At 44.7% G+C, this 21,954-nt stretch overlaps 1 protein-coding gene across 2 annotated transcripts in view; it reads left to right on the top strand.

The window, feature by feature from the left end:
• Window positions 1–13,394: 13,394 nt before the first annotated feature.
• Window positions 13,395–21,954, top strand: part of SKAP1 (src kinase associated phosphoprotein 1) — a 327,149-nt gene continuing 318,589 nt past the window's right edge. For both annotated transcript variants that reach the window (XR_014821186.1, XM_013979973.3), the window contains exon 1: window positions 13,395–13,539. Coding sequence is in view for 1 of the 2 variants with exons in the window: in XM_013979973.3 (XP_013835427.2) it covers window positions 13,491–13,539 (49 nt within the window). In the remaining variant the exon portion in view is untranslated. The remainder of the gene's footprint in view (window positions 13,540–21,954) is intronic.

Below are 21,954 nucleotides of genomic sequence, written 5' to 3'. Positions count from 1 at the left end.
TAATATTTATCCAGGCCTGAATTCTCTTCTCTTGCGTAATGCTCAAGGTCACAGACATCTCTTGCCCTTGTGTCCTATCAAAATTTACTTGCCTCTCTCCTGTATCAGCCCTTTAGGACTGCTACTAATCTGATAAATGAATATGCACTAATGGGATAAAGAGTGAGAATGTGGTGACCTGTTAGCCCTGCCTGTAATTCATATCTTACTCATTTACAAATTCTTACTACCTGACACTGTTCCTGGCACATACCAGGTCTTCAGCTCATGTCGGCTAAAATGAAATGGATGGAGTATGCTTTTTTTCACTCAGACTTTCTGGAGACAATACCTTATTCAGAGATAAGGTTCTCCCTGATGGTAAGAATTTCAAGTAGTGTGGCATGTCAGAATATGGGGAATACTTGGGGGCAGATAGAATTTCAACATTTCTCAAACCACACCGTGAGGTCAGTTGCCTACCCTGGCTCTGTCGAGGAGGCCACACCTGCACCTCGGTCCACATGAAACATTAATGGAGCATTTGTTTTGGGAGCTTCTATTTTGGCCCCAGACATCTTTGGGCACACAGTTAACACTCCGACATTAAACAGAAGAGTATTTTGGTATCTAAATAGTCTTGCATTGTCATTTGACATAATGATGATATTATTATTATTAATTATTATTATTTTTGTCTTTTTAGGGCTGCAACCGCAGCATGCGGAGGTTCCCAGGCTAGGGGTCCAATCAGAGCTGTAGCCTCTGGTGCACACCACAGCCATGGCCAAGCGGGATCCAAGCCGCGTCTGCGACCTACACCACACCTCACGGCAACACCGGATCCTTAACCCACTGAGCAAGGCCAGGGATCAAACCCGAGTCCTCATGGATGCTAGTCGGGTTTGCTAACCGCTAAGCCAGGACGAGAACTCCGATGATGATATTATTAACATAGCATTTGTGGGTCATGACTAGGTCTAATAATGAGAATGGGAATATTCAACAACTATCAGTTTTATGCTTTTTCAGGTTGTATGTTTTTTGAGGGCAGCCATATTGTCTCTACATGTTTGTGTCCTGGAGCTCTGAACACAGTAGGGACTTAATAAATGTTGAAGAGAGGAAAGACAGAAGGAAGGAAGGAGGGAAAGGAGGATTCCTGCAATGGCATTCCTAGTTTTCTTTGTAACTAAAGACCCAAGGCCTTTTTGCAGTTAAGTTTATCAGAAGTCCCAAGGAAAAGAAATATTTTGCCATGCTCTATTTCCTTTCTCCTTTTCTTGTGAAGCGGATGGGTCCATTGAGGACTAAACCTGTCATGTTAGCTCCAAACAACATGACTGCCCTGCCTCAAGTTATCCTATTAGCTGGAGTATTAACAGGTTTCCTCCTCCTCCTCCTCCTCCTTGTCATCCTAGAAGGAGTTTTGCTGCTTTTGCCACTCCTGGCCTGAGGTCTGCAATAACCTCTGGGAATTGGAAGTACCCTTTGTATTTGACACACTGATGATGCTAAGCTTGGGGCAAGGGACATAGGTTACTTACAATGTGTGCATTACCACTTGAGTAAGCAACCACTATAACAGGATACTGGAAAAGGCTGGGAAGTCCTTACTTTTAGAATCCTGGAATTTTGGATGTTAGAGCTGGAAGGAACCTTATTTCCTCACGTACAGGAGTTCCCATCATGGCTCAGCGGTTAACAAACCCAACTAGTATCCATGAGGACGAAGGTTCGATCCCTGGCCTTACTCAGTGGGTTAAGGATCCAGGGTTGCCATGAGCTGTGGTGTAGGTCACAGATGTGGCTTGGATCCCGTATTGCTGTGGCTGTGGGGTAAGCCCGCAGCTACAGCTCTGACTGGACCCCTAGCCTGGGAACCTCCATATGCCGTGGGTGTGGCCCTAAAAAGACAATAAATAAATAAATAAAAATTCCTCATGTACAGTTGAGGAAGTGGGTCCTTTAACAAAAAGAAAAGATAACCAAATTACCACCCTAGATGATTTAGTTACCAGAATACTGCTGCCCAGCCAGATAATCTCTTGGAGTGCCTATAAACGCTTTGATTTCAAGATGCTGTGTTGGACACCAACCAATAAACCCTCTGAAAAATCAGACTTATGCTCCCCTCAGTGGCCTGAGGGAACAGTGTGGATTGAGTGGGGACAATTGTGCAAAAGCCCAGAGTCCTGTCACTTAGGTATTATCTTCTCCAGAATCTTTCCTCCTTTGGCATCAGCTCACACAGGAAGTGGTAATGCTATTATCTGTAGATTCAGCCAAATCACCATTTCCTGACTCTGATGTTCAACCACCACTTTTGAATCTAGCCCCCTCCTGCCCCCCCCCCACTGCCCCACTTCCTTTCTGCTTCAGTTTGAGGCTCAGAAGCATCCGGAAGCAAATTAGCTCTCAGCTGAGCAGAGTGGGGCCCTGACACCCTTGTGGTTCTTCTGCCGTTACTTTGCTGGAACTCAGGAACCTCACTTCTCCCATCTGGGCCTCAGTTTTCCCTGTAAGTTATGGAGTTTCTAAAGTCCCTGCCAGCCTTGAACACTGGAGATTCTTTGATGAGATTCTGAAAGAAGAACCTTACGGATCAGCTCCTTTTGGAAAGAAAAATGTGTCATACTGCCCTAGGAATCTTTTCTTAGCCCAAATCTTGTTTGTCTGTGTTGGTTTGTTTTAGAGCCTTACGCAGAAACAGCGAAAGAAATCAGAGAAGCAGGGTGACTGGAAACTGAAGTCTGCCAGTGTCTCATGTGAATGGCTGAATGGACTTGGAGGATGCCAGCATCAAAATGGCCTGAGCAGATCTGGGCTGAGGCTAAGTGGAATTCAAGGAAAAAAGTAGTGGGTTCTTCCTGTGACGCTGCTTCATTTCTCTCCAGGCCTGTTTTCCATCGGTTTAGCACAAAGCTCTGCTCTCCTACTCTGGGCCAGTTCAGAAGGAACTGCGTCCTGGTTTTGTTTCCAAATCAGGAGAGAAGTGAAGAAGTCCTCCTGAGGCTCTCCAGTGGCAAGCCCTGTGCTCTGTTTTCAACCACAGACCGAGGGTTAGAAGCCCTCCTAACTAGCACTGGTGAGATGAAAAATTCACTTCCCAGGGCAAGATTCCACTGAAGATGGTAGCGTTCCCCCCTATTAAGAATAATGGGGGAGTTCCCGTCGTGGCACAGCCCAAACAAATCCAACTAGGAACCATGAGGTTGCGGGTTCGATCCCTGGCCTTGATCAGTGGGTGAAGGATCCAGCATTGCCGTGAGGCGTGGTGTAGGTCGCAGATGTGGCTTGGATCTGACATTGCTGTGGCTGTGGTGCAGGCCGGCAGCTGCAGCTCTGAGTTGACCCCTAGCCTGGGAACTTCCATATGCCGAGGGTTCGGGCCTGAAAAGCAAAATAAAAGCCAATATATATATATATATATATATATATATATATATATATATATATATATATATATATATATATATCAGGTACCATCTTCTCCTGGGAACTTTAGAAGCCCTCAGCCGTCTCTTCCCCAGACATTTTCTCCCTGGGGGGCAGATGCTGAAAGCTGGAAGTTAAATGACTTGTGCAAGGCTACTCTGTTGGTGGCAGACCAGAGATGCAAACCTCAGCCAGTCTTCCAAATCCTTAGTCTGGTTCTCGTTGGACCACGCCACAGCTGCTCCTTGTAAAAGGGACAGTGGCGCCTCCTGAGGACACTGGGCAGGCATGCCAGGTATTGATGTGACTGCTGTTCTGGTCCCCCGTGACCTTTTATGTCCTGCTCAGACTATGGAGGAAGCAGCTCTGGGGCAGTGGGGGTTGCCATATGCAGAGCTGCCCCGGCGAAGATAACAGGTTGTCTGTCAACATAAGAAGCCTATGTATGGCCCGGACCACAGAGCTTCCACCAGAGGAGAAATTAAACCTGTCTCACATACCAATCCCAGTGCTCTGATTACATTTACAGAGGTCATGGCCTGCATTCTGTCACCATGGAAACCTCTCATGCTGCCAGTGTGTTGTCTGTTCTGTGGTTGATATTTAAAGGCAAAGTCACAGGCCCCATTCCCGAACTATCGGCTGCCAGGGGCAATCGCTCTCTTTCGCCAGCCTGGGTCCTGGTGCTTCATCCCAGAGATAAGAGGAAGAGATGGGGAAAAGGGCCCACCTGTCTCTAAGAGGCAGGCCTTTTTGGTGGAGCCAGGTTTGCAGGGAGGAGGGCTCTAGGATGGAGGTGGGGGTGTAGCAGATGTAGGGGAACCAAAAGCACCCTGACTTTGTCAGAATACAAGCATCTTCTCACAGACCCATGAGCCCGGTGTTAAGTGGAGCCCTTCTTTCCCTGATAACTTCCAAGTCATGAGCACATTTCAGAGCAGCCAGATGGAGCTGGAGAAGGGCCCTCTGCCCGAGTGCCCTTGGTGATTTCGATTTTGCACATCTGGTAGCTGTGTGAATTGTGCTGATAACAATACTGTTTATGAAGGATCCCTGCTTCTTCCAAAGACCCACAGCACTGTCCTGGAAAAAGCTACCAGGGGAGTGACTTATCAGGAGTCCCAGGTGTTGGAAGAGGTAAATAACACCTGATTCAACAGAGTAGGAAAAGAACACAAGTGCTGACTCGGCTTGTGACCATCAATTTTTTTCTTTAGTCTCCAGACAATTATTTCCACACCATTGAATAGAGTGTAGATAACACCGGCACCTTAATAGGCTGGGAACAGAGGCTGTTTAGAGGAGATTTTAAGCACGGTGAGCATAAAATGAACATGAATATTCTGCAATATGCATCTTACAACTTGTCATTAAGTGGATGGCCTCAATGATGTGATGCAACAGGCTTTGATTGGAATATTGAGCTCTGAAAAAGGAAATTCTGCATCAATAGTTTCAAGATGTGGAATATCACATATTACTCAATGAGACGTGTCATTGTGTTGATAGTGCATATGCTAAAAAGTACAGCAGCGGATGATAATGGCTTGAAGCTTCACAAGACACCTTTCCTTAGGCATTTACAGCCATTCCCCGAAGCTTCTCAATGTCCATGGTGGTGGAACATGGTATGTGCTGAAATTACAACTCAGGAGTTGGAGTAGATCTATTTGATTTAGTTTTTAATCCTCCAAATGATGAGGATTTTAATTTTTCCCCTACCTTTTCTTTCTATTTCTCAATTCCTTTACTTTTTCATCCAGTTTCTCATTTACCGTATTTTTTTTTTCCTTTTTTGGCTGCCCTGGGGCCTAGGACCTAAAGCCAGAGATCTAAGCCGCAGTTGTGACCTATGGCGTGGCTGGGGCACAGCAGATCCTTTCACCCACTTTGCTGGCTGGGGATGAACCTGCATCCTGGCGCTGCAGAGATGCCACTGACCTGTTGCACCATAGTGGGAACTCCTCATTCACTTTCTTCTTTTCCCTTTTCCTTTCTTGCTTGTTTTATCCCTAGTCCATCCCCCCTACCCTCCCCACACCTCCACACCCCCGTCATCAACCCCCCTCTACTTTCTGTAGAGCTCGGCCCTGCTGGCAGCCCTCCAGACTAAAGAGGCTACTGACTCTTGGGATATAATCTGCCTTGTGATTGGTTCTTCCTGGGGTCTGTATTTATAGTGGAAACTTGATTTCTGCCACAATGAGTGAAAAGAGGAGTTAATATCTCATGCCTTCCAGATGAATGTTTTCCCTGTGTGGTTTGAAAACATTGCAAGTATTCCAGAATAGACAGGGCAGGGAAGAAGTCTTTGAAGGTGGGCAGAGAGACGCTGCAGGCTGATTATCCCAATTTGTTACAGCCTGGTGCCAAGGAAGCCAAGGCCATGCTTTCCATCTCTTTAAAGGCAAGTTAGCTTCTTAAAGAGGAAAAAAAATCTCATCCTTCAAGACCAATGACACCCATATCTTGGCCAGTCATTCTCAAATGTATCTTTAGTGAGCAAGGAGGTTCCAAAAAGAGGTCATGGATATAATTCAGTGTATATAGTCGTTAAGCACCTCCCAGGGGCTAGTTGTTGCAGGGGTTGCAGAGATGCTAATAATTGCTAACATATATGAAGCATCAACCATGTTACAGGCAGTTATAAACATACTATATATTAGCTCTTTGGATCCTCACAGCAACCTTGAAAATACTAATAGTATTGCCATTTTATAGATGAGGAAACTGAGGTTTGGAGAGGATAAATAGCTTGCCCAAGGTGACAGCAGCCAAGTGGCAGATTCGAGCACAGACTGTCTGACTTCAGGGCCACTGTCTCTATATTGCCTCTTTGGTGGGGTCATGACTGTGCCTCCGGATGTGTATTTTGGAAAATGGATGAAGAGCAGCATGGGATAATGGGGAGATGGGATGCTGAAGGCTGGATTGAAAGCCATTTCAATATCACCCCTCAATAAAAATAATGAGAATCCAGCGTGGTGACACTCAAGAATCAAAGGAGGGTAAGAATTGAAGTCATTGTGAGGAGGGAAGATAGGTGGGTTTGGTGGATCTTTGGAATGGGGACGAGGGAGGATCCAAGATGAGTCCTACGTTTCGAGTTTGGATTATCAGACAACAGCAATTTCTTTATAAATGTTACATTTGATTGAGCATATACTATACATGATTTACATACGCCATCTTATTTAACCTGCACAATTACGCTGTTTGGTAGGGATAATGATATCCCATTTACAGATGAGGAAACTGAGGCTCCTAGAGCTCTGTCCAGAGGCTTAGAGGTGGCAGATGGCCCAGCCAGAACTGGGACTCACTAGCTCATGCCACTTTCATGGAGTTTTGTTGCCATTACAAGGATGAAGGGGAGAGGAAATAACACAGTGGTGGAACTGTTCAGAGAGCCAGGTGGAAATGTGGGACCGTGGTATACATTAGAAGAGTCAGCTGCATGGAGGGCAAAGTCGGGGCAGTGGGAGATGAAACCACTGGGATGCAGAGAGCAAGGAGAGAAAAGAAAGGCGAGTATAGAATGCCGGTGAATGTCTGTGACTAGAAAGCGAAATGCAAAGAGCCAAAGAAGGAGGCAGAGAAATAACAGGAAAGACAGGAAGATGATCAGGAATAGGGTGGTGCCCGAGGAAGCTGGTGCTCAAAGCAAGAGCAAGTGGCCAGTATGACCCAATGTTACAGAGAGAGGTTGGTAAAGTCTGAGCAGAGTTAAGAAGGAAGGAGGGCATTGGTGCCCTTGCTAGAGTCACTTCACTGGTGCAAAGACAGATGGGCAAGGAAAAATGAGGTGAGATCTGACAGGGGGGAAAGGAAGGAGGAGAAAGGATGAGATTAGAGAAGGTAGCAGGGTTGAAGAAAGGCGTTTGTTTGTTTGTTTGTTTTCAGGATAGAGGAGACCAAGGATGTTAGCAGATGGAAGGACAGACTGAAGATGAAAAAGATTGTGAGACTGAAGATCCTAAAAGGAGAAGGTGGGATTGTGAATTCTGTAAAAAGATAAGAGGAGGAACAGTTCACCCATGAGAGGACAAGGAAAGGTAAAGTCTAAAAATCAACACAACAAGGACTGAGAGTCCCGTCCTGCATATGGAAAAGCATGGCTTACACTGGTAGAAAATGCTGCCAGAGGGAAAGTCCAAGGATATGTAGGACATTGAGGACAAGAATGTTTAGGAACAGACATCTAGAAAGGGAAAAATCATCAGTGGTTAGTGAACCTGACTAGCATCCATGAGGATGTGGGTTTGAGCCCTGGCATCGCTCAGTGGGTTAAGGATATGGCGTTGCCATGAGCTGTGGTGTAGGTTGCAGACGTGGCTTGGATCCAGTGTTGACATGGCTGTGGTGTAGGCTGGCACCTGCAGCTCTGATTTGACCCCTAGCCTGGGAACCTCCATATGCCACAGGTGCAGCCCTAAAAGGACAATAAAATAGAATAAAACAGGAAAAAATCAAAAGCAACACTGGCTCAATTCTGAAGGAAAGGAAAGAATGTATTTGGGGAAACATAAAGGTTATTACACATAGGATGTCCATTAAGGGAAAGGTATTTTACCCCCCCCCCCTTTTTTTTTTTTTTTTTTTTTTTGGCTTTCTAGGGCCACACCAGCGGTATATGGAAGTTCCCAGGCTAGGGGTCGAAATGGAGCTGTAGCCGCTGGCCTACACCTCAGCCACATTAATGCGGTATCCAAGCCATGTCTGCAACCAACAGCACAGCTCACAGCAATGCCAGATTCTTAACCCACTGAGCGAGGCCAGGGATTGAACCTTCGTCCTCATGGATACTAGTCAGATTTGTTTCAGCTGAGCCACGATGGGAACTCCCTTTACCCACTTTCTTGCATTGAGATAATCACCATTGCTGATGTTATTTCTGACTCCAGATAGTTTTTCTGTTGGATTTGTGAATATTGGTGAGTCTGGCCAGATTACATCAGTTCCTCTTAGTGTCCCTGTTCCTCCAAGCATATGTGCACCTGTGCTGTTGCAGACCAGAGCTTTCTATCAGATTCTAAATAACTGCTCCTTCTCTCACCTTGAATCCCCCAGGCCCAACCCTGAATTCTAAGACCTATAGTTAAAGTGATGGGGGAGAAAGGGCAGAAATAAAGGAAGGGGCTTACGCAGCTTAAACTTCTGCCTTTGGAAAAAACAGATGAAAGGAAACCAAAGAAAGCCAGTTCAACCTTTGTTGGGTTACTTTCCTTATATTATTTATCTTTAATCTCCTTAATCATCTCCCAAGGAAAAGATTACTCCTTTCACAGTTTTCCAAAGTTACTATGCCTGCAAATATCTACCCTATGAAATTAGCCTTGGCCCCCCATAGACTGCCCACACATCTCAGAGCATGCTCAGCCTCATCTGGCTGCTGCTGACACTTCTTGTGTGCCCTGCCCCCCTTCAGATTCCCAAGAGAACCAATCAAAGATAGAGAATGTCAGAGTCAGCAATGCTTTTGGTCTTTAGGGCTTCTGTTCGGCTGAGCAGTGCCCATGGGGGATGTCTAATGTGGTCTAAGGGACAGGCAAAGAAGGTAGGGAAAAAGTGACTGAGGAATACAGGGGAAATAATAAGAAGAGTGATAGGAATATGAGATAAAGAACACAGAAAGAAATGCTACTATTTAGATGGAGGAGCACCAGTTATGATTGTTTCACAGAGCTGCTCCGAGATCCCTGGGCTGTAACTATCCATCTCAGGTCTTCAGTTGTACAAGCGCTTTGGACCAGTACAAGAGAACCAGGATTCTAATGCCAGCACAGCCCCTGCAGAGCAGGGTGACCCTGGGCAGAGCACTCTGTCAGTTCCTCATCTAAAATTTGATCACCTTGAAGATTCTTCTGAGTTTGCATAGTCCCTTGTTCTATTCTGAGCCTGTGCCTCACTGAGAATCTGCTTTGGGAATGTTCCCTGATACCATATGAGAACCTGCTTACTTTGTTGATATATTAGCAAAGAATCTGGAAGTGTGAGCTGGAAAGGGAGACCATCGAAGTGCATTTGTGTGAGTGTGTGTGTGTAACAAGACCCTTCTAAATCAAAAGGTTAGTTAATTAGTAAGAGCAAAGTTTCTGGCAAGCTGCAGAAACTCTGCATTTTAAGGCCACTGAGCGATACACCCAAGTGAGCATCTTGTGTCCGGCTCCTCTGCCTCAAGGGGGCCATGAGGCTTGGTTTCCGGGGCCTTGCCAAGCATGCAGTGAGCCTGGTTCTTGGCACTGGCCGGATGCATCATCTCTCTTTCTACAGCCTTTAATGAAGTGTGCAGCTCTTGTCCTCATTAGGCCCCGGCATCGTCAATAAAAGAGTCAATAAACCCGGTTGATGGGGTTGGGACCGAGGGGCTGAGATGCAGCGGCCGCGCATCCACAGGGCAGACGTCAGCTCCACCGCGTGTCATGACCCAGCATCCAGGGATCAATAACCAGCTCAGAATAAAGCCCAAGAGCTGCCCTCTGCAGTCTCCTTTCCAGACCCATTTCACCCAGGGCAGAGCGCTGCCAGCCAGCTCCTGCTTTGCTTGCAGTTGTTCCCACCCCTCGCCATTCTGGGTGCCAGATGCTTTTGTTTCTTCCTAATGGAGCCCTCTGGACGCCCCATGGATGCATAGTTAGTGAGGGCACACCTGGCATGAGAACATGCAGACAGCATCTCCAGGCAGACCAGAGGCTGGCATGGGCCTTGTTTTCTGTGTCTTCTGTTTGCTGACAGTGCGTGAGGGGCCCCGATGGACCAGGCGGTATACTTTCTGAATGTTGTGGTTTGGACTCCATTCCTGGCTCCTCTGCATCGCTTTAGATGCCCCTATCTTATCTAATTACAAGGAATTTCACATTAATTTCATGGCCTCTGCGCCAAAGGACCTCTTATCTGTGAGGACCTTGCATTTTAACCTTGTCATTCTATTGTTGTTTGCCTTTAAGGGGGAGACAGCTAAGAAGGGGATGCTAAGATCTTGCTGGAATTGGGGCTGAGGGGAGGGGAAGAAGAGGGAGGCAGACAGACCTGAGATTTGTGTATTCTGCTCCATCCCTCTGCTTGTGTGTAGAGACAGCTGGCTGCTTACTTTCATGACAGCCACATGGTACCCAGCCACACAGAACAGGACCCAGGCAGGGACTCGTCTGCTGCCAACCTCTCCAGATCCCTTTGATATTTCCGACAGGGCAGTAAAGGACTCTTGACTATCACGTTTTGCCCCGCCCCCTCTCCACCTCCTCTAAGACTCCTCTGTGTGGTTTCCATGGCTACCCCCAATCAGATCTGGCTTCCTGCAAAATTGGATTTCAAAGAAGGACAAGGCTTCAAAGGAATTTGTCCATTTAACAGAATGTCATTAGGAGTGAGGCTGACTGCTGAACCAGGGTCCTATGAAGATTAAGGAGGGGCTGCACTCATGTATGGAGGCAGGTTTCTGTCTGCAATGAGGAACCTTGATGCAACATGACAACGGCGTATTGGAATCTGCCAGTCACCGCACACTATCCAACTCTGCACCTCCCTCCACCTCGTCTTTCTAAAACCCAGAGTGGATGTAGACTACCTTTGCCTCGAGTGGCTGCTGCTTCCCTTGGTATAAGTAAGCTATGACAGGCAGTGAGGCCTGATAGGAGGTGCAATTACCTGGGTTTATTGCTTTTTATCAAACAACCCATTAACTTGTAGCTTCTATTAGCATTTGACAAATATCCTTGAAGAAGAGAGAGAGGTTGTCCAATTTCCTACCATTGCTGAGAGGAAAGCAAGGCAAAGTGCTGGGGTTATATATAGGAGGGGCAGTGTTTCCCTTGCTTTTTAGAACGATTTTAAACTTACAGAAAAATCACAACACTAGGGCAGAGTTCCCTTCTGTCCTCCCTTACATTTTTTTTTTTTTTTAGGGCCATACCCACAGCATATGGAGGTTCCCAGGCTAGGGGTCAAATCGGAGCTGCAGGTGCCAGACTACACCACAGTCACAGCAACGTGGGATTTGAGCTGGGTCTGTGACCTACACCACAGCTCACGGCAACGCTGGATCCTTCATCCACCAAGTGAGGCCAGGGATCGAACCCTCATCCGCATGCTTCCTAGCTGGATTCGTTTCCACTGCGCCACGATGGGAACTCCTTCCCTTGCTTTTTAACACATCATAAGTACTCAAAAATGGCTTAACAGCAGCTACGATTTTCTAGATGGAACAGTGAGTGTGGTGAAGATGTGCCAACGAGGAGCTGGTATTACTCTGGAGCCTGCAAGAGGCAGCGTGCCTGTTATCTCTCCCAGGACAAGAGGGCCTTGCAGGAGCCAGCTTTGCCACAGAGTCTTGCCAGCCTCCCCCCTCCATTTTCACCCCAATTTACTGCAACCTGTGGGTGGGTCATGTGACCCGGAAACCAAGGAAACCTCTTCTGACTGCAGGACTCAGACATGTAAAGATGGCTCAAAGCCACTGTATCTCTGAAAGGATCAAGCCCCCCAACCTTGAAATTTTCCCGCTGGAGGGGAAACAGTGCCAGGAGACAGGCCCTGCTACCAGGAGTCTTCCTGGACAGTTTCTCCTTGCTGCTCCCATCCCCATATTCATGGCTCTGTCATTATTTCTCCTGAGGCCTCTGTAAAAGCCACTTCACCCATCTTTTCCATTTCCTCTCTCTGACCACTCCCAATCTTTCCTATATGTTCTGCAGGTAGAATCTGAGAATAGAAACTCCATTTTTTTGCAAAGAAGAAAATTGGTAGAGGTTTAGCGAGGTGCGCGAGACCACATACTGCCCAGGGACTCAGGTTAGCTCACCCTCCAGCTCAAAATCTGCCAATGACTCCCCAGTGTCCAGTCAGGTGAGTTCAAAATTTTCACACTGACTTTCACGTCCCCTTACAACAGAACTGCAATTTTTCTTGACAGCCGTAATTTCTGGCCACCATCCAGTAAAAGAGTGTTATTAGCTGTTCTTCAAGCAGGAGAAGGCTTTTCCATCTTTGTTTGCTCTGGTCCTTCCACCTGGAAAGCCCTCCTGCCCCTTCCAAGTCGGTGTATTCAGAGTCGTCTCAAATGCCACATGCACCATTAAACACACATACACCTGCCTTTCCCTCCTTTTCTTATATTCATCTCCCTCCTTTTATCGCCCATGGCACTTTATACTTTTTTCATGGTAGGTGGCTTACTGTACATAAAAAAACCTCTTTAAGAAATTGTAGATTCACAGACATTAGGAGAAATGACACAGAGGGATCCTGTTCACCTAGTTTTAGGTACCATCGTGCAATATCACAACACCATATCACAGCCAGGACATCTCTGTACTTGAATGAGAGAGAGGCACACTTTTCTGATCTTGTCCTTCACTCACCTCCCTCTGCCAGCTCTTAGAAAGAAAGGGCTCAGAGCCCTCTCCCTCAGCTTTCTCCCTGGGTTACCACTTCTTTTCCTTAAATCCTTTCAGCAGCTGGACCGCTCTGAGCACCCTCCGCCCCGCCCCGATGTTGGTGGTTTGAGATTATTTATTGGGACTTACGGTCATTCTCTTTAAACATCCTGGTTTGTCTGACAAGTGCACTTTCCGCCCTGCTGTTTCGGGCAAGGACGTGCCAGCTGAGTCAGGAATGAGTGCACCGGGGCTTGGCGGGGACTGACCCTTTCTTTGGATTCTGGCTCCTCGTCCCTCACTTCAGGCGCCACGGTGGCTTTTCAACCTGTCCCCCGAGGCCCGCTGTCTCAGGCTTAGGATGGGGAGCCTCTGAGGGACTGGATGCTGGGGGTCGCGTCACTAGTTTCAGCGGGGCTGGGGCGGGGGCGGCGGGGGCGGCGGCGGCGGCGGCGGCGGGGGGGTGTCCAGGGCGCGCGGGGCGGCCGCCGCCTCCTCCCTCGGGCGCAGGCGTGGGGGCCGCGTGCCCCGCGCACAGGTGTCGCGGCCCGGGCGCCCCGCCCGCCGCGCGCCGCTTCCTGGGCGCGCCCCGCCCTGTGGCTCGGCCCCCGCGGCGCCGGCGACCCAGGGCCAGGTGCTGCCGCCACCCGCCTGCCCGCTCGGCCCTCTCCCGCCGCCTGCCCGCCCGCCGCCCTCCACATGCAGGCCGCCGTCGCCCTCCCCGAGGAGATCTGTTGGCTCCTGGAAGGTAACGCCCCGTCCGCCCGGGCGCCGCCGACCCCGCCGGGAGGCGCACGTGCCGAGCCGGGCAGAAGCCCAGACGCCAGCGGCTCCCAAGGCCGGCCTTGGCCGTCAGCTCCCTCAGCCACCACCTTCTAGAACCTCGAGGCTCCCGGAGTCCTGACTCCGCGGAGCCAGCTGTGCGGCCTCCCGGCTCAGCGGCGCTTTCACTCTCCTCAGCTGCACATTTTCTTTTTCCGCCCGGCGCCTCCACCTCTCGCTTAACCTCCAGGCTTCTGAGCAAAGTTCGGGCCAGGTTCTTGGTCCTTGGGCCGCCGTGCTGGCCTTCAAACCAGTCCCGTTCTCTTCATCCCTTTCTCGCTCGTCTCTTTCTGGCCCTGACTCCGTGTGTCCCGCTCGCAGGGGACCCTGACCTTCCTGCTTCTGCTCCCCAGGCTCCGGGCGCCCAAGGCCTGGGTGTGAATTCAGAGCCCAGACCTCAGGCCCCCTTCATCCGCCTTCTGACTCCGGGGGTCCCTCTGGCACCCTGGTAGGCTGGTCCCTGTATCAACATCTCTTCCCTTTCTCGAAGTGCCCCATTGCGCTGTGTTCTCCTTCAAACTGTCGTGCCCAAGCAGCCCTTGTCAGAGTTGAGGCCAAACACGCCAACACTCAACACATCCTGCTGTCACACTCCGGGGACACTTTTTGCCAAAGGGCAATATCATCTACTCTGCTCACACTTTTTCTGGTGAAAGTAACTTGCTTCCTCTGTAACTGACCTTCCGGAGGGACGGAGGGACGGAGCCCGCTTGGAATCTGTGCTTGCATTAGGGTCCCAGGAGGAAACTGCTCAGAATTAAGCCTTTTGGCATCGATGTGACATTTTTGACACATATTTAACAGATGGCCTGCTTTGGGCAGGTCATACTTTTGGCAAGCAATTTTTTTTTTTTCTTCAGTTCCTCTCAATGTAATTGGTTTTGTATCTCCATTACCTTGTTATCTTGGTATAAATGCCTCCTAATCAAATATTTGGCAAAGTCCTCTCCATCTATTTGTAGCACTGTTTCCATTCTGGGTTGTTTCTATGTAAAAGCTGTCAAGCAGGTATTTCTTCTGAGGTGAAGTTTCCAAAATTTATTTTACTTATGACCTGAGTAAATCTAAACTTTCAGAATGGAAAAGTATGTGCGGGGTAGAAGACCATCATCTTGAGTGTCTAAGGAGAAGCAACCCAGCCTTTCCCTCTGCTGTTGGTTCACTAATTAGAAGGGTAAACAGAGGTTCTAAGTATCTGGTTGCCAGGAGAAAAGGAACTGTGGCAAAAAGTTTCATTTCGCCCTTGCAGTTAAAGATAAAAACTGATTCTTTGTATTGGTATCTCATTTGTTGAGAGGAAACCTATTTTACAAACTTGTTAAATTGTACTTCCGTTTTGTGTGCAGCCTTGGTAGAAAATTCCTTTTAATTTCCAGAGGCTTGCAGTGAAATCCACTCCTTCAACATTTTTGATATGCAGTTCTTTATTGTTCAAAACTGACACTTTGGTAAACAACTCATTTCTGCACCTGCCACCTTCCTTTAGTTTAGATTATTTTCTTGTTAGCTGACTGTTTTTAATTGAAGTCTTCAGATCTCCTCCTAAAGCAGAACCTTTGTTTGCTGACAAGTAGAGCAGGGTATGAATGGAGATTAATTGCATGTCACATACTTCTGTATCAAACTTGCTGTGTCTTAACAATCTCTGTTGGTGCTCCAGTCTTGAGAATATATGGAGGAGTCTGAGATTAAATTTTAAGGATCTTCGTTGGCTAATGTATTTCTTTAAGGATTTTTTTTTTAAAGGTTTGCAATTAGAGCCTGAATCTAGATTCTGGAAGTAGAGAGAAAAATGTGAAAGTGGGATTCAGCAGATAATTCTATTGAAAAATGTTTGAAGGATATGCTTTTGAAAGGTACATGTAATCATAGCAACATACTGATTGTAGGTTTTGTTTTTTATGGAACACACTCTGGTATAGACCAGCAGAATTATTCATTGCACTACGAATAATTTGTAGATATTAGATACCCATAATGGCTATCAGTTTATTGTCTATTGCTATTTGTCTCCCCCCACCCATACTTTTTAAGGTTAACTGTTGACAATTAGGAAATATGTAGGTCCTGATCCCTATATCGTCACTCAGTGGAGGGAGTCACAGGGTGAGAGAGCTGCCACATGAATGCTGCCACAGGCCCGGGGTTGGGGGGGAGGTGGAGTTTCCACAGTGAATTACTACTTTCATAAACCAAGGCATAAGCATTTGCACAGTGATTTAATGCTGGCCATCACAGCAATAACTTAAGCATTTATTTATTTATGACTACATGAGCGTAAATGACGGGCATTTTTTGACATAATGTGTGTGCTTTGAAAAATAAAATATGCAAAGCATTGTGAAAGGTTTATGCCAAATTTTGCATAATGAAAAAAGGAACAGAGGTCTTATATTAATTTTGTTTAAGGATAAAAGTTTAAACATCTGAAAATGTTTCATTTGACCAAGAAACTCCACTTCTAGGAATCTGTGTTACTGAAATTAAAGGACGCGAAGTATGTATGTACAAGGATCCACGCTAAATGGCCTTGAGTTGGGAAGAGTGGAGCAGTGGTATGAATGAATTCTCCAACTTATGGAGTATTTTGCAGTGATTAAGAAAGGAAGTGGTGGATCTGTATATATTGGCTTGGAAAGTGTCCATAACATATTTTTAAGACTAAAAAGTAAGGTGTACAATAGTATATAATAATATCCCATTTTTGTTTGAAAACAGCAACACAACTCCCCCAAACCCCCACATATTATAGTTTATGTAAGCCTAGAAAGTAGTAAGAAAGAATACACACCAAGCTCTTAACATTAGTTTCCTTGAGAGGAGAGTGAGCGGGTAGGGGAGAGATTATTAATTTTATTTCATATATCTTCATGTTTTTTGAACTGTGACAATGACCATGTATTACTTTGTAATCAGGAATAAATAACCAATAAGTTTATTTAAAAGGTAAAAGAACAAAAGATCGAAGCTTGGAGACATCAGAGTTCAAAAGGACCATTAACCAGGGTTGTGATTATGTTTTTCTGTTATTAGCTCTGGAAGTGTGTGGAAGGTGGCAATTTGTTGTTGTTGTTGTTGTCTTTTCTAGGGCTGCACCCACAGCATATGGAGGTTCCCAGGCTAGGGGTCTAATCGGAGCTGTAGCCACCGGCCCACACCACAGCCACAGCAACGCAGGATCCTTAACCCACTGAGCGAGGCCAGGGATCAAACCCACAACCTCATGGTTCCTAGTCCGATTTGTTAACCACTGAGCCACGACGGGAACTTTTTTTTTTTTTTTAATGTTTTCTTGGATTATGGGCAAACGTTAAAGCAGTGAGAGGTTTCTAGAGTAACTCAGGAAATGGCTCCCTCAGATAGGCTCTGTCAAGCTGTCTTGTAGAAATAGTAACTAGTCCATATCAGCAAATAAGTACCTTATAGATAAGTGAAGGGCATTTACTGCCTTATTGAAAGAGTAGGAAATATTCAGGTCTGTTTTCACATAATCAGGCCTCAGATGTAGAAGTTATCTTTTTGTTTTTGTTTTGTGATAACCACTCTGAAAACAAAAACAATGGAGTACTGGCAGTTTGCATAATCTTTGTTTCACAGATACAGACATAATCAGTTTCTTCCTTGTCTTTCTAACCCCACTTTTGAAGTCAGGAGCACAAGAGGCAAGTATGTAAGAAGGAGAATTATTTCTTCAGTTCACAATTTGTCTTGTGTTTTGGAATGGGCTTAATGACTTTCCTCTAATAGTTAATAGGTCCCAACTATCTACAGAATACCTAAACCCTGATTGGAATGTGGATTAAAGCCAAATTAACATCCACAACTCGGCTGCATTTAGTAGTAATTGTTGCATTAATGCTGATTCTGATATGTTTGTGGTTATTTATTTTTAAACTTCTTTGAAAAGGAGCAGTCATTAATTATTTCCTTCCAGATCATTCTCCAGATTTGTATTGGTTGATGCAGCCAATCATAAAATCCTTAGGGCCGCACCTACAGCATATGGAGTTTCCCAGGCTAGGGGTTGAATCGGCGCTGTAGCTGCCAGCTTATACCACAGCCACAGCAACACCAGATCTGAGCCGTGTCTGCAGCCTACACCACAGCTCACGGCAACACTGGATCCTTAACTCGCTGAGCGAGGCCAGGGTTCAAACCCGAGTGGTCATGAATGCTAGTCGGGTTCATTAACCACTGAGCCATGACGGGAGCTCCATAAAATCCTTCTCAGTACAGTAAAACTCTGTAAAAGAGTGAGCTGTGCTGGATAGCTGAAGATATTCTCTTTAAGCACTTTGACTTTTTCTTCTCATTTTTTTTTTTACTGTTTTTAATTTTTTATAATGATTTTTATTTTTTCTATTATTGTTGGTTTACAGTGTTCTGTCAGTTTTCTACTGTACAGCAAGTGACTTAGTCACACATACACACACACACACACACACACACACACACACACACGCGCGCGCGCGCGCACATATAATATATACACTCTCTTTCTCACATTATCCTCCATCACATTCCATCACAAGTGACTAGATATCATTCCCAGAAGCACTTTAACTTTTTATTGTAAACATTTGTGATCAATTTTTTTCTCAAATGCAGGAGAACCTTTCACACTTCCTCAACCAACCAGTCTGTGTTCAACGGGACGGCCTTTGAACACTTTTAACTTAGAGTTATTATAGTAAATAATCAACTATCATACTTAATGGAAATATATTGAATTATTTAGGGATGTTTCTGCCATAATTGCTCCCGGACTCCTTTGTGGATATCTGTGTCTGTTTTATATCTTGTTTTTTTGTCATTTTTTCCCCTACTGTTAAGCCAAGACTTTGAAGTGCTCTCAGTATATCTATAGCCCCAAAACTATTGGAACCTCAGCTAATTAAGTTTGTTGAAATTAAGATATATGTGAAAGATAGTAAGAAGGGCTCTCTTGATGAACACAGTACCCAAACCTTTAGGCCTGCACTTTATGAAATGTACTTTAGCTACTCAGATTCTTTTTTGCTTAATTTTTGATGTTGGGTTATCTTGTAGATAGTTGAGGTTATAGTTTACTTGAAATCTGAAGGGTACATGGCAATACTTCTATTTCCTATTTCTTTTCTTTTCCTTTTTTTTTTTTTTTTTTGTCCTTTTTTTAAGGGCTGCACCCACAGCATATGGAAGTCCCCAGGCTCAGGGTCTAATCGGAACTGCAGCTCCCAGCCTACACCACAGCCACAGCCCCACGTCCTCCTAATACTAGTCAGGTTCGTTACCACTGAGCCACAATGGAAACTCCCTCTGTTTCTTTTTTATATTAAAAATTTTAGTTATAGGAGTTTCTGTCGTGGCTCAGTGGTTAACGAATCTGACTAGGAACCATGAGGTTGCAGGTTCGATCCCTGGCCTTGCTCAGTGTTGCTGTGAGCTGTGGTGTAGGTTGCAGATGCGGCTCTGATCCCACATTGCTGTGGCTCTGGCGTAGGCTGGTGGCTGGGCTCTGATTGGACCCCAGCCTGGGAACCTCCATATGCCGAGGGAGTAGCCCAAGAAATGGCAAAAAGACAAAAAAAAATTTAGTTATAAAAGTAATAATGTTCATTGTAGAAGACTTAGAAAACACAATGATAATATAGTCACCCATTTCACCAATTATTAAATTTCCATGTATTTTTTCAGTTATTATTATTTGTACATACTTTAAAAGTTGAGGCAATTTGTGTATATATAGTTTAAAATTTTTTATTACAGTTGATTTACAGTGTTCTGTCAATTTCTGCTCTACAGAAAAGTGACCCAGTTATACATACACACACATATATATATATATACACTTTCTTTTTCTCACATTATCCTCCATCATGTTCCATCACAAATGATTAAATATAGTTGCCTGTGTTATACAGCAGGATCTCATTGCTTATCCACTCTAAATGCAATAGATTTCATCTTCTAACGCCAAACTCCGAGTCCGTCCCACTCCCTCCACCTTTCCCTAGGACTTCCAACACTGTGTTGAATAAAAGTGGTGAAAGTGGGCAGTCTTGTTCCAGGTTTTTGCAGGAAGGCTTTCAGCATTCCTCCGTTGAGTACTGGCTGTGGGTTTGTCATAAATGCCTTTGATTTTGTTAAGGTTTGTTCCCTCTATACCCACTTTTGTAAGAATTTTTATTGTGAATGGATGTTGGACTTGGTCACATGCTTTTTCTGCATCTATTGAGATGATCATGTGGCTTTTGACTTTTCTTTTGTTAATGTGGTGTATGATGTTGATTGATTTGTGTATGTTAAACCATCCTTGTGAACTTGGGATGAATCTCATTTGGTCATGGCGTATGATCTTTTTTATATGTTGTTGGATTCAGTTGGCTAAAATTTTGTTGAGAATTTTTACATCTATATTCATCAAAGATATTGGCCTGTTAATTTCTTTTTCTTTCTTTCTTTCTTTTTTTTGCTTTTTGTTTTTTAGGTCCACACTCTCAGCACATGGAGATTTCCAGGCTGGGGGTTGAATCAGAGCTATAGCTGCCAGCCTACACCAGAGCCACAGCAATACATGATCCGAGCCATGTCTGTAGCCTGTACCACAGCTCCCGGCAACACCAGATCCTTAACCCACTGATCGAACCTGCAACCTTAGATTCATTTTCACTGTGCCACAATGGGAATTTCATTAAAATTTTTTTTTTAATTATTTTTTTACTTTTCTTTTTTGGTAGTATCTTTGTCTGGTTTTGGTATTAGGGTGATGGTGGCTTCATAGAATGGCTTTGGGATTATTCCTTCTTCAATCTTTTGGAAAAGTTTAAGAAGGAAGGGTATAAGCTCTTTGTATGTTTGGTAGAATTCACCTGTGAAGCCATTTGGTCCTGGACTTTTGTTTGTAGGGAGTGTTTTTATTACATATTAAATTTAATTTCTAGTGATTGGTCTGTTTATTTGATCTATTTATTCTTGATTCAGTTTTGGTGGGCTGTATATCTCTAGAAAGTTGTCCATTTCTTCTAGGTTGACAAATTTGTTGGCATATAATTATTCGTAGTATTCTCTTTTGGTTTTTTTGTATTTCTGCAATCTCCGTTGAGATTTCTCCTTTTTCATTTCTTATTTTGAGTTCTTTTCTCTTCTGAGTCTGGGCAGAGGTTGTCAATTTTGTTTACCCTTTCAAAGAACCAGCTCTGGGTTTTTATTGATTTTTTTTCTATTGTTTTTTGAATCTCTATTTTATTGATTTCCTCTCTGATCTTTATGATTTCCTTCCTTCTGCTGACTTTAGGTTTTGTTTGTTCTTCTCTTTCTAATTCTTTTAGGTGGTAGGTTAAGTTGTTGATTTGAGATTTTTCTTCTTTTCTGAGGAAAGTCTGTATCACTATGAGCTTCCCTCTAAGAACTTCTTTTGTAGCATCCTAAAGATTTTGAATGGTTGTGTTTTCATTATCATTTGTCTCAAGGTATTTTTGAATTTCCCTTTGATTTCCTCATTGACCCATTGGTTTTTTAGTAGAATGTTGTTTAGTCTCCATGTAGTCAGTTTTTTCTCATTCCTTTTCCTGTGATTGATTTCTAATTTCATGCCATTGTGATCAAAGAAAATTCTTGAAATAATTTCTATACCCTTAAATTTGTTGAGGTTAGTTTTGTGCCCCAGTATGTAGTCAATCCTTGCGAATGTTCCATGTGCACTTGAAAAGAATGTATATTCTGATTTTTTTGGATGTAATGTCCTGAAAATATCAATTAAGTGTAACCTTTCCATTGTGCCCTTTAGGATCTCTGTTGCCTTATAGATTATCTGTCTAGAGGATCTGTCCATTGATGTGAGTGGGGTGTTAAAGTTTCCTGCTATGATTGTATTCCCATCAATTTCTCCTTTTACATCTGTTAGTATTTGTTGTGTGTATCTGGGTGCTCCTATATTAGGGGCATATATGTTGACGAGTGTAATACCCTCTTCTTGAATTGACTTTTTATCATTAAACTGTGTCCTTCTTTGTCTTTCTTTATGGCCTTTCTTTTAAAGTCTATTTTGTTGATGTGAGTATTGCAACTCCTGCCTTCCTGTCTTTTCCATTCACATGAAATATCTTTTTCTGTCCCCTCACCTTCAATTTATATGTGTCCTTTGCCTTAAGGTTAGTCTCTTGAAGGCAGCATGTTGTAGGCTCGTGTTTTTTTGTTTTTGTTTTTTTTTTTAAATCCAGTCTGTCACTCTGTGTCTTTTCATTGGAGCATTCAGTCCATTGATGTTTAAGGTAATTATTGATAAATGTGTATTTATTACCATTTTAAACCTTGTTTTCCATTTGATTCTGTGTTTCTCCTTTGTTCCTTTCTTTTTTTG

The sequence above is a fragment of the Sus scrofa genome, chromosome 12, assembly GCF_054392235.1.
Source record: "Sus scrofa isolate SSC_HxYL_T2T_F1_AM1 chromosome 12, Sscrofa_HxYL_maternal_Yorkshire_Landrace_v2.0, whole genome shotgun sequence".
NCBI classification, from domain to species: domain Eukaryota; kingdom Metazoa; phylum Chordata; class Mammalia; order Artiodactyla; family Suidae; genus Sus; species Sus scrofa.
The sequence above is the reverse complement of the archived record's forward strand: the minus strand, read 5'-3'. Positions and strand labels throughout refer to the sequence as shown.